Genomic DNA, 19,726 nt, shown 5'->3' with positions numbered 1-19,726 from the left:
CGGTAAGGGTTTATTGTAATTATGCAATATGGTGACCCTCACAACCCTCCCCATTAATTTAATTCCCTCATATAGAGCCAAGGGCATTCGTATCTTTTTTTAGTTGAATACAGATGAGGCGAGGACTCAGTAGAGAGCATCTCCCAGCTCACCACCGTGGCAAGGGGAAACAAGGACACCAGCGGGCACTGAGGTGCCATCTTATGTCATCTGTGGGTAAAGGCAGCTGAGCGAGAAGCAGTTAATGAGGTCTGTGGAATGGGGACAGGTTCTGCCCACACCGAACTCCTGCTGCTCCGCTGAGCCCAGACAAACGGCCCTCGCCCTCCCCCCCCAAAAGATCTCCCGTAATGACCCTGTCCGCCGGGACTGGCAGGTTCAGCACACGGCATTCGGCTACCACCAAACACCCTCATTAGTGTTTGCTCAGATTTTTTTTTCCACACCAACAAAGGGGCGTCCAGTCCTGCCCAGAAAAAGATACGAAACACAGCCCTGTACCAGCAGTCCAGGTGACACTCATATGATACTACTCTCACCCAAAGCTTTACGTCCGCAAGACAGGTCCAACCAGACCAGACAGGATCTTTCTGACTGGAAAGGCTATGTGCTATGCTCTGTGAAAAAATGATCAATGAAACCTATATTATGTTTTAGATTTAGGAGTTTGAAGATCACCAGAAAAACATATTTGCTGATGAAGGCAGGCTGCTGAATTGTTCGAATCTTTCAGCCATACCTGTATAAGTGATGTCAAGGATGGACATTTCATAAATGTAGTTTTTGAAATAATTTGTATGTCTGCACCTGACAGGCTTAACCTGTGCAGAGTGCAGTCTCTGTCTCTTTAAACCTAAATTTTTACAGACTACACCAAGAGGGAAAAGGCAGGGTTTGGTTCAAATGTCTACTAATGGTCTTTAGCTTAATAGCAAGTGCAAGATTACAAACTCTTTAACTAATACATTTTGTAATTAGTATCCTACCCTTCATGCCATGTTTACTGGATTGATTAGATCTGTTTAATGAATTTGGTATTGCATAAACATGCAGGGTAATGTAGTGCTCCTTGTCAATGGGACAGTAAAGAAGCCAAGATCTGGCTTTGCAAATGATGTTCAATTCCATGGTTCAGAGACGCATGCCAAAATTTTGTGCAAGGGGATTGCCCCAAGGGGTTGATGAATCAAAGGAATGATGTACCTCTCATGAACAACTACTTCCCCCTAGTGGCACAGAGACCACATTGCAGTAAAGCCAGTTATTTTGAAAAAAAAGAGATCACTTCTCAGAAGTTCGGGAAATATCGCATTATGGAAAGGCTAACAGTCTGTTTCCATAACAAGCTTAGAGACAGCAGGGCTTTGAGGCAGCCAAACAAGAAGGCTGTTGTTGAGTACTGCAGCACTGGGGAAGCCAGTGGAGCATCTCCCATTGTAAATACCTCCAGAGACTGGGAAGCGAAAGACCCTAAAAGACCTTTCATTATAATGCGGTTCCTTTTTTGGGGAGCCAGTTTTTTTTTTTTTTTTATTTCACTCATTACTGTGGACAGAAAACCGTGTGATCATTATTATCTCAGGTATCAGCAGGTATGGGTAATTACAGTAAGCACCATAAACAAATACACAAATAAGATCAATTCTGTTTGAATAAAACAATATTTGTTCCTTAACACCAGTGAAGGATTAGCTTTGTTTCTGAGAAATGATTCAAAGATAATCCCTCTCTGTTCTGTGAAATAGAATTAACAACGCACCGTTAGCTTATCACGCAGTGTTCTAGCAAAAATTGCCATGAGTCTTAAAACCGCATGTTAGGAAACGGGAGCAACTGTGCTCATTGGTTTGAACAGGCCCACTCCCTTCACATAATGTACAATACAATCCATGCCTTCATACTGCTCCTGCAGTCCTGATTTAGTGGTGTGGCAGGTTCTTTGGCTTGGACATCTCCTGCAGTGCATTCAGGGATATAAGACAGAAACGGTAAGCGGTATCTGGAACGGTAAGCTTTCTTCAGAACGGCCTTCCCCATTACTTACTGCATCTTGGAGACACTGAAATGGAATGATTGAGAAAGCAAAATGCTTCAACACTGTCACGGCATCCAGGGATGGTCCTTAGCTTTTCCTTACATCACAGCAATATTTCGCGAGACCATGGACGCAACCGTTCCTCAAGTCCAGCCATGAACCAAGGCAGATGGGACTTCTTGTTCTAGGAACCTATGCACCAGTTAATCATTTAGCCAGCTGCAGCTGTACATCAGAGTGGTTTCCATATTAGATAACCATATTGTACAAAATTACCCTGAGACCATTACAATTTAACACTTTCAAGGATATCTTTATGACCAAATACCCTTTCTCTCAGACATTAACTCTGCGGTCACACCACTCAAAGTAAACCAGATTGGTTTAAGGGCCTTTATTTCTTTAAGTTCTTCCAAATGTACAAAAAAACTTGTGGTACAAAAACAAAAAAAACCCAGAAAGAAAAGAGAAAAAGTTCACCACATGATTGCCCCCCCCTCCCCCATTAAAGAATGCAACCTGTAACTGGAATGGGTCTCAAAAAACATAAGTGCATCTATTCGAGGGACAGTAAAGGGGAAATAATCTCAAATTCAAAAGTTTTTTGCTTTCCCCCCTCTCGAGACATTTAACATTGACATTCTCTGGCCATCGCGACCTTCCGCCCGCCGTGATCACGGAGCAGCCCGTCCAGAGCAGGGACGTCGTCAGGACTTGGGTCGGATCGTTCTGCGGTATGCTAAAGATTGGAATTTAATTTAAAGTCTCCTTCACACTTCCCATGATAAGCACATCGCGCTGCAGGGGGCAGGGGGATTTACAATTCGGACTTCTTCTTCTTGGACTTCTTCTCCTCCTCCTTCACCACCGGGGGGTTCGTCGCCTCTCTCTTCAGGTAGGAGACGAAGTCGCTGACCTCACGGCCTCCCTGTAACACACCAACAGTCAATGTCCACAGCAACAATGCCCAAATTCAAACCACTCTGCACTTAATATGGCTGTTACTGCAGGCATTTGAAAGACTGGATCCACTTGGCTGTACACTGAAGGCATGTGGGATCAATGTGTAAGTATGAGAGCACAAACCTCATATTTCAGTGGACTCTGCTTCTTCCCAGCGGGAGAGAAATAGATAGTGGGGAACCTGGAATAGAAGAGGAAGCAAGATCACAGGTGTGCACCTACAGCAACTCACAACAATCTGGCTTTAGACCCAGTCACGTGGAACATGACGGCAGGTTGTATTCTTACCCTCTGACTTCATATGGCGGGGGTACATCATTGGCTGTGGCGTCCATCTTAGCAATGACAATGTTGGGGTCGTTCACAAGCTGAGGTGAGGGGGAGGGAGAGTAATGTTAATGATCTTATCTAAAATGTGATCCAGAGGAAAACATGAAAAAACGTTAAGTCACTGGCAAGTTTTACAAGCACACACCTTCTCTCCCAGTTCCTTGTATTTGGGCTCCAGGCTCTTGCAGTGACCACACCACGGTGCATAGAACTCAATCAGAACATCTTTGCTGTCATCATTCACGATTTCTTCAAAGTTCTCAGCCACGACAACCTGTGGAGTGAGGGAGGAGGGAAATATTAGAAAAGGACTGAAATAACATCTTGTCTTTCCCACCTTTTTAAATAGGCCAAACTCTTTTTTCCCCCCCATATGATCAGATCCACAACTTTACCTTGACTGGGCCATCGTTGTTTTCGGGGATGGGCTCAGACTTGAGGTAGCGCTTCAGCTTTCCGTCAAAGTAATCCTGCAGGAAGCGCTCCAGAGCCTTGCCATCACGCCTGCAAGACAACACGGTTCAGCAAGCATTAGAAGAGCGCCGGGAAACACTAACACAGACTCACTCCTGCTCCATCCTGCCCCCTAGCTTTGTTGTCAGTAAAGTTCAGATAACTGTGCCCAAACAATTCCCACCATCTCAGTTTTCCCAAGCACCTACAAAAGCACCATTAAGAGGAATCCCTCTGACAATTGTACCAACAGGGGAAAAAAACACTCGAAAAGGGACACTCACGAGAACTCCTCCTGCATGACGTATTTGTCTCCCTTGGCGGTGCGGATACCAACAACGGGCACCTCCCCACTGCTCGCATCCAGGCCCAGCTCCGACACGTCGTGGCTGAAGCTGTTCTTATTGGCTACGGCGAAGGCCAGCTTCTTCCCCTGGTCCAGGAAGCCCTTGGCTACCTTCATCACCCTGCAGGAAAAAAATAACACGTTGTCCCACATACGGCACATGTGCACAGGAGTTCTCACTTTCCAGAGTCCTGGAATTTTTCCCCGCCGTACCTGTTCCTCCAGTAGTTGGAGCCCTTGGGGTTCTTCTCGTAGTCCACGTCATAGTAGGCCACCAGCAGATCTTTGCCCTTCAGCTGATCCTTGTTGTCCTCAGTCATGTGGGCACATAATCCAAAGCTGCAATGCAGGTGAGGGAATCGAGCAGTGTTTAAAAGAATTGCACTTTAGACAATCTAGACTGTCATCCACTCACACAGCGCAACACGGTGAAGCAGTGGTAGAGGGGGAAAAAAACAGTGGGGGGGGAGAGTAACTGAAAGCCACATAATTCTCATGATGTCTCAGATTTGGAATTTTAAAATATCAGATATTTTGAGAAACTACAGGTTTAAAAATAGTAAAATAAAAATGCTCACATGTTTTCCTGGATGAAGCGCTTTATTTTTCCGCTGGTGATCTTGTCTTCGCTGAACTTCACACTGCTCTCCTCAAACTTATTGCTGAGGCGGGGTGGCCGGAAGAGAATAATCCCTCTGTAAACAGCAAACAGACCCGGTCAGGGAAGCAGCTGCGACATCAGTGAATGGGAGTGTACGCAATGGGAACAGTGCACTCGACTCAACATGCACAGGGGACCGGAAACAGCTTGACCCGTGAAAATTCTTTCTATGTCCAGTGAATATGTATAGCTACACTTACTGCATATATGTACATATCTCTGATTCTTAATATGTGTTTTATACTCCAAACACACACTCCATCTTTCCACCTGTTTTGCATCTTAGGCATTCTGCCTGCAAGGCCAGTTTGCAGCTGTTTTGCTACAGCACTCCAATTACTTTGTAGGCTGCGTCGCTTGCCTAGTAACACGACAGGGTGGGCATGACAACATAGCCAGAGAGGCTTTGGATAGCTAGCACCACTCAGCTGCTACAGCGAGCGATTAGCTCTGTTTATATGCACTCACAGTCTCGGGTAACATAAGTCAACAGATCTCAGTCTGGTGAATGAAATGCCTTTTCACAATTAATGATGAAATCTGATCTCGCCCAGACCCCACACACCCCGCTGCAGCTTTGAGCTGGGCATTCCCTCCCCTTTCCACCCCTGTGTATGTGTGAAAACGAGAGCCACCTACTCTCCCTCAATGTCGTATTTCTTCAGGAGCTCCTCAGAGTTGGTATGCGCAAAACGGTAAGATTCCCTCAAGGAGCTGGCCGACTTCAGGAACTCTGCCTGGGCTGAGCTGCCCCCGTCAGCAAAGAAACCTGGGGAGGAGAGCAAAAGCAAAAAGGCTTAGACATCCAAACTCTGGTGGTTATGAACTACTTGTACATTTTTTGACATGTTTACAAAATGCGTCGGAACAACTTGCCTACAACACTTGCATCACGGTCTCCAACAAACTTCTCGAAGTCGGCCACTGCCTTGACCTCCACGGAGGCGGGGCCTGCCTGCTTCTTCAAATGGCTCACAATCCCATCTGAAGACAGAGCACAGAGAAAAGGGCTCTTCAGGACCCAGAGAAGACCAGCCACCATCTGAGGCACAGGCTCAAAGTTTCAGCTCTTCAGGCAGGTTGTTAAAGAATGTGGAAGGATGAATACCGGCAGTTCGGGGTCCGTCGTAACCCCCGGACTCCTCTCCATCCCTGAAGATCTTCAGGGTAGGGTATCCACTCACTCCATACTTGCCACACACTTGTGTATTGGCTGTGCAGTCAACCTGAGATAAAGACGCAAGATTCAAATTTATTTCCAAAACCGTAAAAAACATCACATTTAAAAACACTGATATTGTAGCAAACTTTTTTCCCATTATCTGTTTGAAATTCTCACATTTCCTCCTCATTTAAAGAGTACTGCAGGACTAAATCCAAATGATCCACCTGTAACGAACTTCACCTGGACAATGTGCGATCAGGATCTGTGAAATTCCCATTTTTACAGGAAGCTGCATATATGCAGTGCGATGCTCCCAATCTTAGCTCTCCCAAGCTATGTTTCTTCTGCTATGCGTGAATTCTGATGGAAAACATGCTGTAAATACATTCTTGTTTATATGGGTATGTTTCTGTACATGGGGACAAAGCTCACACAATTTCCATTGACACAGAAGTGCAACAGGTGCACGGGCCTTACCAAGTGACATAATTAGTTGCTGGGCATTACTGTGCATCACAAGGACATGGATTTAAGTATTTCAAGCTAATATGCAACAGTGCTGTGATCACACCTATGAGACAGGATAACATCACTGATGAGAGCTGGCAGTGGGATATTTCCATCTTATTACAAGGTGCAGACTCTTTGGTATTGCTGCTTTGTGCAGTGTGGCAACAATAGGTTCCCAGTTCCATATCTTAATCTTGTGGACACTACTGGAACCCCCCCCCTTATAACTGCTTACTTTGGATGAGCACCATTGCATACACTGACAGCACACAATGGCGCTCATCCAAAGTAAGTAATTGCAATACCTATATTTCCAAATGGGACATGGTGCTACCTTTGCCAGTGAGACTATGCCTTTGAGACGTGTGGCTGCTGCTTCATACTCTGGGGCAAGACGTTTGCAATGGCCACACCTACAAGGAAAACATTTTGTGAGATTATACATTTGTGACTGGAGATGAAGTGCAGATACAGCAAGAGTTGTTAAAACGAAAGTAAAAGCAACAACATAACACCTCGAACAACGTTCGTGCTTGACCATACATATTAGACAAAAGAAACAAAGTAAAGTAAAACAAAGAAAAGTAAAAAGACATGTTCGTCCTTCAAATAAAAAGGTGTTAAAGTTAGAAGATTAACTCAGGGCTCGATTCTCTGACTAGAAATAGCTTTTCCAGCTACATTGAAGCAGGCAACTTTTCACACGACCAATCAGATTTCGACAACACACTCAACTAGCCAATCAGAAGACGACAACAGTTCTTGGCCAACCCCGTTACTTCCTTAGCAACCTCGTCCAGCCTGAATCCCACTTGGCTAACCAGTTAGGTACCTATATATTCGGGACGGTTTTTTCCTCCTCAACTATCTAGGCAGAGAAAATGGAAGTTTATTACATAGTTAAACTTTAAGGCTCGTCTGATCGCCACAACACAGTCACAGGTCAGCTGGATGTCGTTCTTCCGACAGCACGCTATCCAAATGTCTCACAGAATCTAACGCTATCAAGCTAGCTGTCGAACTTGGGTAGCTTCTTCATTTCGTAGACACTGACCAAAGTTTTACCAGACTAAAACTCCAGTGCTTTCTCACCAGATATCTTGAGAACTAAATAATCAATCCTACTCAGATAGCCAACACTATGCATCGTCCCCGCGTTCTTCCAAAAAGCGACATGTAAAGACATTATTCCGTAACAAGCTACGATAGGTAACTAACGATAGTCAGATGGGCGGTTTGTTTTCCAACAGCTAGCGATGTATGTAGAAAATGCCACTAAGACAAAATATAGCCAGCCAGAAAAGACTTAATCGTGGACTATAGCTAACTAACCTACTTGTTAGGCAGTTAATAGTATGATTTATACCTGGCTGTTGGCCAGCTACCCTACATGCCAAATCGGGTCAAAGATGAGTAAGATTTGGTCGCCAATGCAACACCGGAACTTTAACTACCTACTTTAATCAGTAAGATGCGATGGCTTCTTGATCTTACGATAACGTGTGACATAATAATATTTCACATGGCTAACATGGGCTACTTAGCTAACTAGCTCAATTTAATTTCTAATGCATCTAATTCACCGAGCCTGCTAACCGGCCTGCCTGGTGAATGAAGCCAGGTATAAGCGCGTTAGCTGGCTAGGTTCTGTTGATTAGCAAATAAACTGTCTAGCTAGCTGATGAGATAACTCACCACGGCGCGAAGAACTCCACAAGAATCATTTCATGGTCGCCGATTTTGCTGTCAAAATCGTCATCCGTAAACTCCAGCACATCACTGGCCCGTGCAGCCCCGGCGAGAACAGCTAAGAAAAGCAATTTAAACATTGCGCGTTGGGACTTGGAAATCAAGCTTTTAGAGTATTACAACAATACTAAAGGAGTAAAAAAAAATAGCACGCCGATGGCCCTCTCCTCTGTAATCGGACGGCGCAGGGAGAGGAGTTCTAATCCAGGCCCAGTGTGGCGCAAACAATGCTCGTGCAAGGAAAGGAGCGTTTTTTGCAATGAAAAGGATGTTCAATGCCGGGCTTCCTGAAATAACTAAAGTGTGGCACCTCACCATTGGATTTTTCACAACGTCATACCCTCCGAATCAGCCAATCGAAACGACGCACACCAGTTCCTGGTTAGCTAACCGCTACTACTAAGAAGAGTAACGTAAATACAATGAGATTTTGTATCACTGACGCTTCATTAAATGATTTGCATTTACGTTCCTCTCAATTTTCCTTTAATAAAGTGTCGTTATTCATTGCCCTTCGCTGTTTGCTTGCAAATACCGCAAGGGAAATATCACTAGGGTTAATATCTTAACCCCTCTTATGTCATATTGAAAGTAAGTTGCCATGCTAAAGCACAAGTTTCAATATTTTATGTCGCACATGCTTATTATCATTTTCAGACTATCAGAGCTTCCCTGGTTGAGATTGATGTTGATTAAATGAGATTAAGAACATTCACAATCTAACAAATAACATCCAACTTTCATCCTACATTAGTAGCACTAAATTATCTTTATGGAAGTAAAATAGGCCATTACAGTGCTTTTGCAGTGCCATGCTTAAACACTGTAGTTTAGAGGAGTATAATTTTTTCATAAATACAGCCGTAAGTCAATGAGGCTGTTTGCCTAGTGATTGTGAGTCAAAATAAACTTCCTTCTTTTCCTTAAATAACCAGTTTGGAAAATTACTGCAATAACTTGATTAATGCTAAGGATGTGGTTATAAAGCTGTTGTCATATGACAATGTTACCACTCATTACTACACTAGTCTATAGGTACTGTATATTATTACTGCCTTGCCAGGCCCTCTTTGCTGGTGAGCCTTTCATATGAACTGGCCTCTGATTAAGTGGGGGGGGCATAATCCAGAAAATTTTATGTTTAACAGAAACATGTTAGTGATTCCTTTATGGTAATCATCATGTTAATTAAGTTTTCACTTTTGCTTTGGCATCAAAAATGCTTTTGTGATTCTCTGTCAAATGTGTTATTTGGCAATACTATTTGTATTCTGATTGACAATTTGTTAGTATGAGGAAGATATTTAGTGTGATATGTGTATTTTTCTCACATTTGAAAACTCCTTATCAAACCCTACAATAAGATAATGAAGATGCATTTACTTTGCATGTTATTTTAAGAATATGTCCAACGGGGAAATTTTGAATTATGTCAGTACACATTTATTCCCTATTCATGTCACATGTTGCACTATGCTACTGCAAGAAAACGGTATTTCAGATGCTTTAATCACTAGAGTATAGAGGACAATGACAACCCTGTGAAACATGCACGGTCAAACCACCCAAGTCCAAACAAGAGGCCCACAGCAAGGATGTTAAGGAAGGGGTATGTTTATGTAAACTATCAACAGATCCTTCAGAAGCATCCATGTACATTTGAGAGAGCAGGCTGTTGAGGGACTCCACAGTTTGACACAGCACATGCCATTCATCTTAAACATTTAAATTCTCACAGCAGGTGATAACAAATGTTATTGTTACTCTGACCATCCTGAACACATTCATGCAAGACATTTAAGCAGCTGGACATAGCTCTCTTTCACACTAGGTGTTCATACAACTTAGTGTACATTTCTATCCACCCCTCATGAAGAGATAAAAGTCATTTACCATCTATTTCTTATTTTTCAGTTCTGTGTATAATTTTATTATAAACCCATTATAAACAACACTATTTTATACATTGGTGAGGCATTCAAAGATCACAGTGGAAGATTTTGTTTCATGCAAAAGGAAAATTTCAGTTCTGTAAAACTGATGGGAAACTTGGGGAAATGTTCACAAATCTTTTTAGCATACATTTCCAGTTCTTTGTTGGACAAAACTGTAAATATACAGCTATCCATCTCCATATAATATATATGATATCATATTCAAAAGCTTATCACATGAAAATAATACAAGACTGAGAATTGTGTTGAATTTGCACACTTGGCTTCAACGTTAGGCACATCAGCAGGGGGTAGCAATGAGTCAATAAACTTGCTGAACGGCACAAAAAAAACAAAAGCATGAGAAAATGGTGTTATCTAATCTAGTGCAGGCTGAAGCTACACACAGAAAGAAAACACAGAATACAAGATTGATGGTAGACAGAGGCAAGTCCAGGACAGTGATCAAAAGTTCACAGGGTTCACAGTTACCATGCAGACTGGGAGATACAGGTGGAGGTGGATGCTGAGGTAATGCAGAAGCAGGAGGGTGAAAAGGTGATTTGGTCTCAGCACTCCCCCTTCTGGTAACTCTGAGTTAGTCGAACTGATACACCACAATCTCAACAAGAGGAAGCGAGGGCCTTATTAACACACATTAATGGTTACTGTTTTCTCCATTTTCACCATTGAAAAGATGAAGCAGTGTCCACAAAGAAAATCAAAATACCACTTCTCTGTTCAAAAACTAGCCATACCATTGTTCACTATTATCACTTGGATCACCATACTCAGTTTAATTTCAGTTCAGTTTCTTAAATACTTTGTCAGATTTGTCACACCCTTCTCATTTTTTAAATTTTTGTCAGTTATGAGTGGGACTCACGCTCGCCACCATGCATACCTGCCGTGAGTCGTGCCCAAGACCACAGCTGGTGACAACCGCTCTCTGAACTGAGAGTACGTGCATAGCAAAGGCTAAACAGTCAAAAACAACAAGTGATTCACCTGCCCAATCAGCATGCAGCAGGCATTTGTCATCACCTATGACCCGAGAGTGGTAAAAAACAATGCTCCTCCCTTTGGTCCATGCATACACATAAGGCTGAGTGTGGCAGGCCTGACACGCTGCTAAAACTAGCAAAGTCCATCTTGCTCCTCTGTTAATGGTCAGGCATTCTTAGATCAGCATGGTTTATGAATTAAATCAGAATCTCCACTATTACTTCTCAGTATTATTAAAAACTTCAATTGGCAACCAGCAAGACAACCAAAATCCACCACATTTTGGAGAAAATATATATTACTTTTCCCATTATTTTGATATTGGATGGCAATGATTAAGACTGATAATATGAACACTTGATTCAAGGACCAATTCAGTAAATCAATTAATTCTATTTACTTGACTAAATATTAATATAGGAAATAACAGGTTATGTAATCTAAATAAATGCATTCATTGTTTTTAAACGGAATAACAAGACTTAGTAAAAACAGTTCTTATATTAGGTAGATATGGCTGCACACATTCAAAGCATTTCTTTAGACAAATAAATGTACCTTTGTTCACACCTGTACATTCTGCATGTAAACAGGTTCATTTTACAAAAAAAAAAAAAAAAATTATCAGCACATCTAAAGAGGTATTCATGTCTTGGCATGATCTGACATTCAACATAAATGTATATCCACTTAAGATTTCAAGTCAGTTTTCATAGCCCTTTTGTTTCCAGTGGTGTGAAACTCATGTGCCACAATGTTTCCTAAAAATGTTAAAGGAGCTGTACGTTAAAGGTCAAAGTATACAATTTAATATGATTTCTCATATATATGGACATGTACAAAGGCATTCCATGTGTGCCAGAAAAACAGTGTACGCTGCAGGCTAAGACGGCTTGCAGCTGTAATGACATCACTAGGGATAGAGCGAGTTGTTCAGGCTTCAGACAGAGTGAACAACTGACTTTCAGGAATGCACAGTGAACTAATAGCCCAGTGATGGCATCAGGTATGCAAGCCAGCACTCCATCTGCAGCATAGGGTGCCCTGCATATTTATTCATATCAATGGTACATGAACAAAAAATATGCTGCAAAAGAAAAAATAGGGGCATACTGCATAACTCTTTTTTCTGCACTGCACAGAAAATTTCTTCCTCACAAATAATGAATTTTAATCCAGAAAGTTTAATGTCATACACATTTTCAGGCACACAAAATGACTTTGGCTCTGTCCAAACCTTTGGCTGAAAGACCAGTTTAACTCACCAAACTTGCCATGCCTTTGTGTTGGCACACATGTGCATATGTTGCACTCTCTGCTTGCTTTAAGGTGTTGTAATTAAACTAAACCAAACGGAAGCAGCTCAGTTTTTATGCTTCCTGCAGGCTTAATATTGTCTTCAGCCCACAAACTTATTATAACTCTCATTTCACCACCAGCCCAGGTCACTCTGTGATCAACACCACTGCTAACAATAGTCTTCTCTATGTAGTTTAACAGCAAACTCTGCACTTATTGCCCTTCTTGTCCTCTTTAGTGTATTTACTGTAATGCTGCAAAGGAAGGACATAAGTTATTTCACTGACTTCACATTCTTGCATGGTTGGATACAGCAGATCTACACCCTCTTGGGCACTACCGCGCTGTACACACCCAGTCACTGTTCACAAGGGTTCAAAAATAAACTGTAATTAATAAGAGTGTTGCATACCAGAGTCAGAGTACCTTACCCTAGATTTGAAGGATGAAGTGATGTTGGAACAAAGCTATATAAAGAAGCAAAATGGTTGAATTCAAAATCAACCCATTTTACATGCAGGTGTGTGCCAAAACATTTTAACATATCAATAACTTTATGGGTATATGATAGAAATCATTTGAAATGATACTAGACTGGCATTGCCCTGTCAGTAATTTAAAAGCAATGTCTGGAATTTAAGGAATCATAAGAAAAGACCCCTTTTAGGAACACTAATCGCCACATGAATTATGAGAAACAAATGCAAACATTTTACATGACCTGCTCACAGATCTGTCAGTTAGTGGTCAGAAGGTAGGTTAATGTTAAGTAGTCCTCACATAACATGTGCTGTTGGATATGAAAAAAGAATCATTACTCATCTTTCAACCTCAAATTAATAACAAGGGCACTTAATTTGCTTTAAAAAAAAGTAATAAAATATACATTTGTGTTGTGCATCGTTAAAAACAGAAATTCTAAATTTAAACACCTAGGAAATGAGGTTGACTCCAACCCATCTCGATTTTCACTAACCCGATAAAATGTTTGGACTACGCATCTCACTGAAGTGCAAGGGGACCTAAGCATGGATGAACAAGTCTGCCCGTCCCATTAGTCCAATGTGTCAAAGTTGCTGTGTACTGTCCCTCCCCTAGGGGGCGCTTCTCAGCCCAGGAACGTGAGCCCGGCCATCACAGTGAAGCCCAGCAGGATGAAGAGCACCTTGAGCAGCTGCCTCTCGGGGGAGTTGAGCTCATGTGGCAGGATCTCCAGGAAGGTGATGTAGATGAAGGTCCCAGCGGCCAGCCCCTCCAGCACTGCCTGGATCAGCGCCCCTGACGTCAGCTTCGCCTCCATCACGCCGATCCCCACGGCGATGCCCAGCGGCGACATCAGCGCGAAGACCACCACGTAGGCCACCACCCACGCGGGCTTCACCGCACTCTGCACCAGCTTCACAGACAGGCTGAAGACGATGATGCTTTTGTGGACCAGGATGGCGATGCAGATCTCCAGTACCTTGGAAGAAAGACAGGGTTTTGTTTAAATGTCATATAATAAATCACAGAAAAATATAATGGAAGTATTCCTACCACCCATAGATCCATACTAAGATGCAGTGGCATTCGCCTGTTCTAACAAACAGCCCCTACTTTCCGATTTCTACAGCTTCTTGCAATATACAACAAATAATGAAGACAACTCCTTCATACATTAGTCAGCGTGTTTTGAAAAACACCACAACATGTGAACACATGCCGTGACTCAAAATGATACCACAAAGATAATTTATTAGATTAGATTTATAAGAACTATTTTGTTTGAGTTTCTGGTAAGTGAACACAACCTTCATGATTAAAATTCAGATAAATTCAATCCTGCCTCTATGATAACGAGTGCAATCAGAAAAAATCTTTACTTATGCAATGACATGGCACCACATTAACTGGGAACCTGTGACAGTCCAAATACTTTCTGCTTCTGGCAAAGGAAAATAAGCTGACGAGCACAGCACACCTTTGAACTTTAAAGTAAACCATGTGTATGCCCTTGGCATACTGTACATCATAAAAATCACCTGCGGTTATCATGGGAGAGAACAGTTGTGAAGGTCGAGATGAGCAGTACTGCGTGTTCCTACCTTGGACTGAGTGGTCTGGAGCCCGATGGCCAGGCCCTCGAACACTGAGTGGAGGGAGAGGGAGAGGAAGAGCATGAAGGAGCGGAAGGAGGAGTGAGCCTGCAAGTCCACGTGGATGTGGTGAGCGCTGCCCTCCAGCTCGCCCGACACGCTGTGGCCGTGCCCGTGGCCCGCGGCGGGCATGAGGGGGGCGCTCTCCTCGCCCCTCCGGTCGGTGCAGTTCAGGACGATGCGCTCCAGGATGAGCACCCCGAAGAAGCCGGCGGCCATGATGAACTCGGGCAGGGGGAAGCTGGTCTGTTGTAACGGGAAAAAAAATTCGACAGGGGCGCCAGACCGGCTCAGTCAGAAACGTGCTCGCCTTGAGCGCAGGCGGAGCGGAGCCCTGTGGTACGGGTTAAAAACCAGCAATGTCATCTGACCAAACTGACCAGCAGCCAGCGGGCCAATGTAGAAACGGTAATTCCAAACAGGGCTGCATACAGAGCAAACAACATTAAAAAGTAAATTGTATAACTTTTTAAATGCTGTAAGTACCATAACAATATGCTCTACTCATATGATTCAAGTTCTATTTGAATGAAGCCTAACTAAGTTCATAAGAAGCAAAAATAACTATAAAGTACACATGCATAAATTGCATGGGAACTCTGTTATGTCCAAGTGTCTGCAGATAGCGGCCACTCACATCCACTTCCCGTGTGTCCAGCTCCGCCCCGATGTCAGACAGGTAGTCTGGGATGATGTCGAGAAAGCAGGCAGCCAGAAAGACACCTCCAGCGAAACAGCTGATGAAGCTCAGTGCCACTCTGTGGATTTCTACAGGCAGAAGGAAGTCAGACAAGGTCAGCATATCTGACTACAATTGTATGCTTAAGGGCACTGCAGTTGCCCCAATGATGACATGATGAAGAAGCACCGTGGCCATGCTAATCATTACATTTACTTGTCACGATGGTAGATAATAGTTAATGGTAGAACTTATTAAGTAAGATTAAGTGGATGTGCTGACATTCAAAAGCATTGACTAAGTCAGCATGTTGTTTGTGTAAACAGAAACTCTGAACACATTGTTAACTTGATTCATCAAATAGGCTGGAATCCAATCTGAAATGAGTAAGTCACACTTTATAGGGCTAGCACCTGCATCACAGATAATACCGGCACAATACTGCCAGTGCCAAAAGGTCCACTATATTTCCACAGAGAACCTCGAAAGTACTACAGTGTATAAATGTTTCAAATTTCCATGCCATCTGCCGTAAAGCAACTATGGACTATGGCCTCTGTTCCATCTAACTACCAATCACTTTGTCTTTACCTTTGAATTTATTTAAGGAAGTTACATTTTTTTCATACAGAGACACTGAAACTCATGAGATGTTGTTTAAGAAAGGAAATGAAAAGAAAATGTATCTCTTGTTAAAATTCACTCAAACCAAGAACAAATCACATTCCAATTAGATTGCAACAGTTGGTAGGCTGACTAATGTGTGTTTACTTGCAGTTTGTATTCTGGACTGTAATTTCCCTGGATACGGGTAAACACCTAATTACATTTGTGAATAATCATGTTTGGTGCAGGTATAACAACAAAATGTCATAGAAATCGCAGCTGAAGTTGGAGACAAAGGTGCAAGACAGAAAGCTGTACATGCTTCCTGGACAGAACCCTGACTTCCAACAGTGATCTAATGACACCAGACAGGGGGTGCGTTTATCAGTGACAGCCAGATCATCCATGACTTCACTGAAAGCACATTAGCTTTGGTCTTGCACAAAGAGGCAGTGTAAAAAGGTGTGAAAAAGGTCGTAGCAGCTAGTATTACCAGTATTTCCATTTCCGGATAAGGGAACAAGTGCACTGAAGTAAATCCTCTCACGGCTGAGCCAAGAACCTGACGTTATAAAGATCTAGGGGAAGTTGTGTGTTCACAGCACAGGGAGAATACAGAACTGAAAATGCTAGTTTCAGTAGTTTGCACAAAGCAAGGCAGCTTGAAAACTTCTTATAGAAAGGGCGGTGGTGCCCCTCGAGGCGCTGGTTTTTTTAAATTCTTTTTTTTATTACATCTAGTACCAGAACTGAAAACAAAAGTGATTTCAGTCCTATATCCTTAAGTGGCCAACATAAACATAGTTCTTTTATCTATGGCAGTGAACAGCTGACTTGCCTCAGTCTCATGCAGCTAATCTTATGCTGCTAGGCCTCTCTGTTCACACTACAGGCACTTTGGTTTTTATCCAAATCAGGTGACTTACCCCTGTGCATTCCTTTAGGGGAACTGTGGAACCTCAACCCTGTCCCTTCTCAAACTTAAGGTCATGGTTGCCCTCTGGGTCTTCTCATACAAGACGAAGCCCTTTCACCCACTGACACTATTAAGCAACAGTTCCTCTACTACTCTCTAATTCACAGCAAGTTCACAAACTACAAAACAAAATCACAAACTCTTTAGGGGAACAAACTTTTCAAAATCCAAATTTATTATTATACTATTATATTAGCACTTTTCTCAGTCTTCTCAGTGTTGACGTTTTGGGTTGAGTTTAGGAGTGCATGTACATGTCAAGACAGGGGATGAGGAGTCATCACCTGTCAGGTTTCAAAGCTTATAATAACTCCTCCTTTGGAGGTGATTCCCTTTCCACCTGTGGGCTCAACATATCGACGCTGAACCTTTTGACTCAGTAAAGCAGTTTTAAAGCAAACAGAACAAGTGAAAGTAGCTAACTAGTTTTACTGCCCAATACCAATAGTAGTGTCTCTACATGTTTGACAACTACTTCGTTACCCCGGCTTATGAACATGGGGCTAGGAGGATATAGGAGCCAGACATGTTTTCGTCGAGTCAGCGCCGAGAGTCCAACTGTCTACCATATCCGCGCTTTATAATATTTCACAGCTTGTTCGCACGTCTACCCTTGATAAATCTCTGAAACCAGCTTTGACATATTCTTACCTGTCCCACTCGTGTCTCGGAACCATTGCACTCGGGCAGGGATGAAGCCGATAAACAGGGTGAGCACCAGCAAACCCACAAGCGCGCCCACCTTCACCTGCAGCAAGTATTCCATCTCGAACTGATAAATCACCTGACACTAGAACTGTGACTGAAGTTTAAGTATTTGGCTTGTAAATAAAACAGTCAACGCTGCACTTAGCGTTAGACACCGGCAATCACCAAAGGAAAGTACCGCTAACGTTAGCTATCTACAGCTAGCTTGTTAATGTTAGCTATCTAAGTTAACGGACCAACGAGCTACTTGAGTGTACACACGCTGTAAATATGTACACAGCGCCGGCTAGCTCTTTCTATTTCTAGCTAACTGTAAAAACAGCAGCTAATGATAGCTGGCTAACTGTTTTGTTTCGCATCCATAACGCTTAGCCACGGCGGTCCGGTTAATATGTTTACATTTTGTTCGGGAAAGAGTTCCCATGTCCTACTTTCCGTCAGACCCGCCTGCTAAACTAAGTACACGCAGCAAACCACGGCGCCGTGTCCCGATTTCGTTTTGTCGCGTTGTTTGCGTGAGGCAGAGTGGTTGGTTGTCGACGCTGTGGATGGGCTGATCGGAGAGAGGCGCTCTAGTTCAGCCCGTGATGACAGCGCCTGACTGTCCCATGTGACCCACACGAGTCGAAACAAACCTAATCAAAGCGATGATTCATGAAGGTCATCGACGCAAAGGAAAAGTATGATTTCCATGGAATGATTTTTGCTAACATTCATGGTAATCAGCTGTTTTCATACTACAACTTTCATGGCGTTGTAGGTAACGTTGGAGCCGTCAATCAGCAGTCGACACTCCCAAGATTCCCACACATGAAGACTGTGAGAAAGAGAACCCCGTGCTAGTTATAAAATGTCAGAAGCACATGCTTGTCCACAGTGATTATTGGTTATTACAGAATAAAATATATCACAAGATGTGTCATCCCTGAACCAAACTGAACTGCAGCGTCTATCTTATGTTGGTCTATAACTGACATTTCTTCAATAGGACTACGTATTAACGGAGTTTATCTCTTAGTGTGAGAAAGCTCATGAACGTATGAAACATTTAGGGTGTGATTATGCTGTGCTAATTTGTGGTACATATTGTTTCCTTTATTTCCCTTGCGGTCTGCCACGAAAAAAAACAGAAAATCAAAAGGATATATACTGCCATCTGCTGGGAGCTTCGACCTCTGAAACTGGACCAGCAAGGCTGAGCGCGCGTCAGGGACACTTCTGTGTGCGCGGCGCGAAGTAAACCAGAAGTGTTCAGTTTCTCATTTAATATTCCTGCTGCCAACTGAGCCCCCGGCTGCTGAGTGACCGCTGTTCCCTGCGGCATCAATTATAAAAGAGGAAGTTATTGTTCCGCCGCAGGCGACAGTGACAGAGGATTAAAGGGCCAAGGGGGTGTGTGGGTGTGGGCGTGGGGGTCCTTTCACTTGCCCCGCTCAGGTTTCGGGCCCTGCAGACCGTGCAGAGACGCCACAGAGAGATGAGTTCTGTATTTCAGTCAAGGACCTGATTGTCTGGTCCTGGTGTCAAGGGGATGTGGTTGTGCCCTGACAGCTCCAGTAGACCTGCTGGCTTTCCCAGTGCGTAAAACAATATCCTCAAGGACACTGTCCAAAGTTACGGGCAGAGGCCCAGCAGAGACACTGGCGCAACAGAAAATTAGACAATGAGAGGCGGCAGGTTAAATAATGGAAATTTTAGCAAAAGGGGTTCAGATTTTCAAGTTTTGCATTTTCTTAATATAAATTTTATAAGTTGCTCTGGATAAGAGCATTTGCCAAGTGAATAAATGTCAATGTTATTTTGGTAGGTAGATTTTTTTTAGAGGATTTCATGTTCTTTATTTGTGAAACAGTTATTCTTACACAAATATGATCCAGCATGCAAGACAAAGGTTGCACTCTCTAACAAGACCATAACGTTTAACACAAGTATATTTGTTGAGCTTTTGTCCTTTTAATATCCCATTAATAGTCTTGGAGCTTGTACTGAGCCCGAGCTTGTACTCAGGCGTCCTCTACCCTTTGACCTGCATAAATTTTGTCACAAAGGTGCTGCTGTATTATTCAAGAGTGCGTGCAGAAGTCGTTACGCGTGTCTTGTGAGTTTAGCGCAGGCCCCACTGACCCTTACCCTTCTTCTTGTATCCTTCTCATCCTCAAACTGGGTCCCTAC

The 19,726-nt window shown here is 43.0% G+C and overlaps 2 protein-coding genes across 2 annotated transcripts; both read right to left on the bottom strand.

Moving 5' to 3' along the window:
- Window positions 1–2,414: 2,414 nt before the first annotated feature.
- Window positions 2,415–8,494, bottom strand: pdia3 (protein disulfide isomerase family A, member 3). The gene is made up of 13 exons (XM_036543587.1): window positions 8,159–8,494; window positions 6,798–6,876; window positions 5,897–6,014; window positions 5,665–5,772; window positions 5,428–5,557; window positions 4,706–4,822; window positions 4,341–4,466; window positions 4,066–4,248; window positions 3,724–3,832; window positions 3,474–3,602; window positions 3,287–3,366; window positions 3,122–3,179; window positions 2,415–2,963 (listed from the first exon to the last, which is right to left on the bottom strand). The coding sequence occupies exons 1-13, from the start codon at window positions 8,290–8,292 to the stop codon at window positions 2,853–2,855; spliced, it is 1,482 nt and encodes a 493-aa protein (XP_036399480.1). The 5' UTR covers window positions 8,293–8,494; the 3' UTR covers window positions 2,415–2,852.
- Window positions 8,495–11,671: 3,177 nt separating this feature from the next.
- On the bottom strand, window positions 11,672–18,099 carry slc39a1 (solute carrier family 39 member 1). Its single transcript, XM_036543776.1, has 4 exons — window positions 17,498–18,099; window positions 15,223–15,353; window positions 14,535–14,831; window positions 11,672–13,912 (listed from the first exon to the last, which is right to left on the bottom strand). The coding sequence occupies exons 1-4, from the start codon at window positions 17,610–17,612 to the stop codon at window positions 13,559–13,561; spliced, it is 897 nt and encodes a 298-aa protein (XP_036399669.1). The 5' UTR covers window positions 17,613–18,099; the 3' UTR covers window positions 11,672–13,558.
- Window positions 18,100–19,726: the final 1,627 nt, after the last annotated feature.

This window comes from Megalops cyprinoides, chromosome 13, assembly GCF_013368585.1.
Source record: "Megalops cyprinoides isolate fMegCyp1 chromosome 13, fMegCyp1.pri, whole genome shotgun sequence".
NCBI lineage: Eukaryota > Metazoa > Chordata > Actinopteri > Elopiformes > Megalopidae > Megalops > Megalops cyprinoides.
Note: the sequence above shows the minus strand (reverse complement) of the source record. Positions and strands in the feature narration are given on the sequence as shown.